This window comes from Montipora foliosa, chromosome 12, assembly GCF_036669935.1.
Source record: "Montipora foliosa isolate CH-2021 chromosome 12, ASM3666993v2, whole genome shotgun sequence".
NCBI lineage: Eukaryota > Metazoa > Cnidaria > Anthozoa > Scleractinia > Acroporidae > Montipora > Montipora foliosa.
Window position 1 is genome coordinate 34643326 of NC_090880.1, and position 5000 is coordinate 34648325.

General features: G+C 41.5%; 1 protein-coding gene across 2 annotated transcripts in view; it reads left to right on the plus strand.

Moving 5' to 3' along the window:
- Nucleotides 1–5000, plus strand: part of LOC137979282 (transcription factor IIIB 90 kDa subunit-like) — a 19120-nt gene that overhangs the window by 10053 nt on the left and 4067 nt on the right. For both annotated transcript variants that reach the window (XM_068826518.1, XM_068826519.1), the window contains exons 7-11: nucleotides 1–164; nucleotides 1259–1356; nucleotides 2213–2294; nucleotides 2596–2654; nucleotides 3722–3969. The exon at nucleotides 1–164 is cut by the window's left edge and continues 298 nt beyond it. In XM_068826518.1, the coding sequence (XP_068682619.1) occupies nucleotides 1–164; nucleotides 1259–1356; nucleotides 2213–2294; nucleotides 2596–2654; nucleotides 3722–3969 (651 nt within the window). The remainder of the gene's footprint in view (nucleotides 165–1258; nucleotides 1357–2212; nucleotides 2295–2595; nucleotides 2655–3721; nucleotides 3970–5000) is intronic.

A 5000-nucleotide genomic window follows, 5' to 3' on the forward strand; every position in this document is an offset into this window, starting at 1 on the left:
TCCCTCAACGGACTTACCTACTAATTCCGCGCAAAGTACCCCTATGGTTGTGTCCGAAAATGTGACTGTGAACAGAGCTTGTGAAGTTACAGTAGATGGAACTTCAATATTTGTTCCTTCGCTTTGCAAAGGAGAGGAAAGAACTGCCGAAAAAGAATGTACAGGTACATACTGGATGCAATATATCTTTTTTTTTTTTTTCAGGGTTTTTAGTTTCTGGGAAAGGAACGATTCACAGCGAAATCCGTGCATGACAATTTCAGTAGATCATAAAGTGCTTTGGCTATTTTCGGTAAATGTGGTAAAATTCACAAGGCACCAAAGTAATCTTAGGTACGTTTCTGAACTCAGAAAAGATCTTGTTCTCTTTGAAATTATCGCCCAAAAGACGCTAGTCGAGTACCCCAAGTATTGTACTTGTTCGGTGTTGGGCTCGTCAACCTGCGTTGTGTGCATTCAAAAATGCGAAGTTATCTGTGGTCTCAATGAAAGTGATCATTACTGAGTGAAGCACATGCGAAAGAAGCCAGAAAGAAATTCAAGTGTCACATTCGAGCGTTTTTTTTTTGGGTGTTTTTTTCCAGGCTTCTTTCCCAACTGCTCAGGAAGGCCTGTTCTTATGGAGGAAGCAGGGTGCCCCGGCTGACCGAGTTACTCGGCTAGGAGGGTTAAAACGTAGCCCGCCTTTACATGAAACTCACCTAAGCGGGAAGGCGGGAGTGGGCCACTAACCGCAACAAACAAGATGGCCGACAAAAATAATCGTTTCGGCGGGTAGCCTGAGTTTAATTTTTTTTATATCATTTCTTCCGCTAGCAGCCGCTTTTCAGTGTCTATGGAAACTATTTTGCACCTTATTTGTCATTTCGTTAAGTAGATGTCACTGGTAAGTGATAACGACGAAACAATTTCCGAGGATGGCATTTTCTCCGCCCCACGGTTAGCCGGGGTCACCCGGTACGAACCGTTTACATGGCAAAAAGATAGCCGGCCTACAAGGGTGCCCCGTGAAGACGACTTTCCCTGCCTAGCATGTAAACGATTCAATTAGCTTTCTAAAGAAACGTATGAAAAGTTGGCTCTTGCAGGGTAACTCGCTGGTTAGCCGCGCACTCTCTCCGTCTCCATGTAAACAGTCCCCAAGTTGCTTCATAATTGCGATGATCACTTTCAATGAGACTTACATACCCCGCAGTTCAAGTATATTGAAATTTCATATATTCTTTCCATCGAAGTCATTTATGTTAATTATTTCAAGAAATTGAGACTGAAAAACCAACTAAAGATGATGAGGAAGATGATGAGCAAGCTGAGGAGCTGGACCTAACAGGACTGGATGATGCTGAACTTGATAGGGTATAGGCTTTGCAGACCATTACACAAGGAGCTATTTACTTTTGGGCGTTAACTATTTATTTCAAGCCGTTCTTCCGTTAGTTGTATCCACAGTGTAACTCATTGTCCAAGGTCTCAGCGGCTGATTTACTTTGGCGGGGAATAAATTGCTGAAGAACCTTACGGAACAGAAGGGCAAAGCGGAAGAAAATGAGAGGGTACTGGAGAGAGATGGCTTCGTTCTCTCTCTCTCCCTCTCTCTTGCTACACGGACTTTTTTGCTCAGAATAGAATTTCAAAATTCTGTGTAGAGTGATAAGATTCAATTCCGACCGTTTTACAAATAGTTAAAGCTCGATCGTGAAAAAACCATATTAGACTGCGATAGCATTTGTTTCGTTAACGTCAACATAAAAAACAGCAGTCGGGGAACAAAATGATTCGATTGATATACTTAAGGAGCAAGGATGGCACAGTCGGTTAGTGCGCGGCCTTGGTGCAAGAGGTCTTGACTTCGATTCCCGGATATCGCATCCTTGTTTCGACTTCTTTCCTTTCAGTGTAGCTTAAGTAGCTTTAAATACTCTTAAAACGGAGCACAGATGGTGAGGGGGGAGTAAAATGAGCGCACCGTCGACCTCATGTTTGTCAGTTGAATTACTGTTACGAGTTATCGACGTTAAACATGGTTGCTTTGCTTTACTTTATTTTTACTTTTTGGACGGGAAATCTGGATTCTGGCGTTTTTTCCATGCTGAAGAGGGCGATTGGCCTTAATTTTTTTTTTCAGATTCAGGGTTCGTGGGTGTTTTCGACATCCCCAATTGAAAAGATGTCGAAAAAGTGTTCAGAGCACTATGTTTTTTTCACTTTACAGTGTCTCCTAAATAACGAGGAGATAGAAATAAAAACAAAACTTTGGATGGAGGAAAACAGGGATTATTTAGAAAAGCTGAAAGGTCAGTGATGTACTAATACAGTCATGGTTTTTCACTTTATGGCCGGGGCTGAGTGCGTTTGCAATCTTGTCAGCAGAGACTCGTGAAATTAGTGGGTGATTTCTATGAATGATGGCGTGGTTTTCGAATTAAAAACACTTAATGGAAGACAGTTGCAAACCAGAAACGGTGAGAGGGTGTGATAAACACATCAACGAAGAGAGAAACAGACAATATGCAACTCCGAAGTGGAACTCAGAGGGAATGTGATCACACGATCCTCCAAGATCTGAAATTGTTTTCTTGTATCTGCTGACTCTAGAAAAAGAAGAGAAGGAGGCCAGAGAAAGAGAAGATGGCAGTAAACAAGAAACTAAAAAGGTTACTGACTCATCGACCGTGGGTTCTTAACTTCTTCTTAATTAAGCAGCATGCAATGAACAAAATCATGTAAACATCGGTCCCCAACAATTCCAATCGATTGTCTATGTTATTTTATATCGACGTATCCCTGTACGAGTAATTTAGCGTTGAGGCAAACATTTTATATACTGCAAATCAAATGTTGGTTTATGACTGGAAAAAGGAGAAGCTGAACGGTGTATGGTGAAATACTACTTGCAGCTCAATGGAGAACCAGCTCGAACCCATTACATGGCACATTAGATACTTATTCAGAACTCATCTAGTATACGTTTTTGTGTTTTTTACCTTGTTTTCGTTTTCCAAAGTCGTTTAGCAGCGCACAAAATGTATCCAGTCAGTCGTGAAACAAGTAAATGTCAGTTTTCTCATCCTTGTTTATGACATTACCTGATTTCAACCCGAAGGGGACTAGGTAGGAGTTTGTAACTTATGGGATTGGCAACTATTCATGATTGATCCCCGTAGTCAGAAAGAGCACACCGAGATTTACAAAATCCCCAAGTTTGGTGTTAATCGGGCTAATTTTGACTGAGATATTAATATTGGTTCTATTAACACCAAACCTGGGGATTTTTTGATGCTTGGTGTCCACTTTCTAACTGTGTAGATCAATAGTTGCTATGATCGTAATTTGCAGACTCGTTTTGTCCCCCTCGGCTTGAAATCAGGCAATGACGTTGCCGCGTCGATGTCGGTTTATGCCCCTATACAAAGAAATTCCATATTAGATTTCAGATCTTGCTTGCGTCCCAAACTAATGCGTTTGCAATTGAGCTCAATTTTTCTAAAAACCGTTTTCTTTCGTGTCGGCTAAAAAGCTTGGCCGCTTTCTTTGTGGACGAATATCAATCATAGGTTGATCGATTTGTCTGTTCATTTCAAACAATGTTTGAAGTCATATGGACACTTAGAACAGCTCTATTGCATTCTCAATAATTGTTAATCGATAGATTTTCGACTTGAATCATGATGTTTGAAGTTGTGTATGTTCTTCACTCGTAGTAATGTTTGTGCTTTTACAGAAAAGAAAACCATACAAAAAAAGAATGACGACTGGACCGGCCAGTTCTGCTGGAGAGGCCATTGAAAAGATGTTGGTAGAAAAAAAGATCTCCAGCAAAATTAACTACGAGGTTCTAAGAGATCTGGAGACAAGTCAGACCAACAAGCCCAGCAAATCACAGCAGACACCTATTATAGAACCAGTTTTACCCCCCAAACAGGAATTTGTCACACCTCTTGTACCCACGAGAAGGGGCGGGAGAAAGAGGTTTGTAATTAAAAATTTAGGGTTATTGTTATTTTTTTCGTTTTGTTGTTGTTTTCTTCTTCTTTTTTTCGGAGGGGGGCGGTGAAAGCGGAGGACGGTTAGCATTGTTCTTGGACAAACCCTTTCGTGCACACCACACGGGGTGCAACATCGCAAAGCTGCGGCATTTTATATCTGCCTAATTAAACTTATTAAATTTCATGGTGCGTGTTGGACAAGGTTATGTGCCTGCAATGGAACTTCTTTACTACACTGGATTTCTTTTTCAAAGGAACTCCCCTTCCCATCTGAATGGCGTACAGAAATTTGGTTGTGTCAAGTGACTCCATAAAAAGTGAAATGACTTCTGTAGGGAGATTTCATAAAGACCTGGTAGTTCGAGCGTTTTGTGCCGCAAAAAGGGAACTTTCTCGTCAGAAGTGCTCTCAAAAGCGGTGATTAACCCGGAAGCTTCAAATGCTCCCCCCGCCCCAACCTCCCATACAAAGCTGTTTCCTGTGCTAGAAACGACAGTTTCGGGACCAAAGCGATCTGTCAAAATCTCCCACCATTTTTCATACACTCCAATCAATGCATGGTCATTTACTTCGGAGGTGACGTCGTCCAGTGGTTAGGGCGTTGTGTTTGCATGCGGCTGCCCCGGGGTTCAAATGCCTTTCTAACCTCTGGTATGGGTTTGTTTCCGGTTTTCCCGGATTCAACTTTACCACGCTTTGTAAATGGCCAACTCGATGCCTCCTCCTGCCAGTTGGGGTTCTTAATCCCTGTCTCTGTTAATTCAGTTGAATTGTCCCTTTCAGATTATTGAAAGTGGGGTGACTTTAAACTAGCTTTAGCTAAGTGCACTTCCTCTTTAAAAGACGTTTTTACGCTTATTTGTGCATTTACTTCCAAACCTGTACGCAATTTACAAATAGAGAAAACCGAAATCTTTGCAAATTTAAGTCTTGTTTCGGTGTTTTGGTGTTTCGTTTCGCTACCTCGCTGTTTCGTGGTTTAGTACTTTGGAACAATTTTGACCCCTTTTTAAA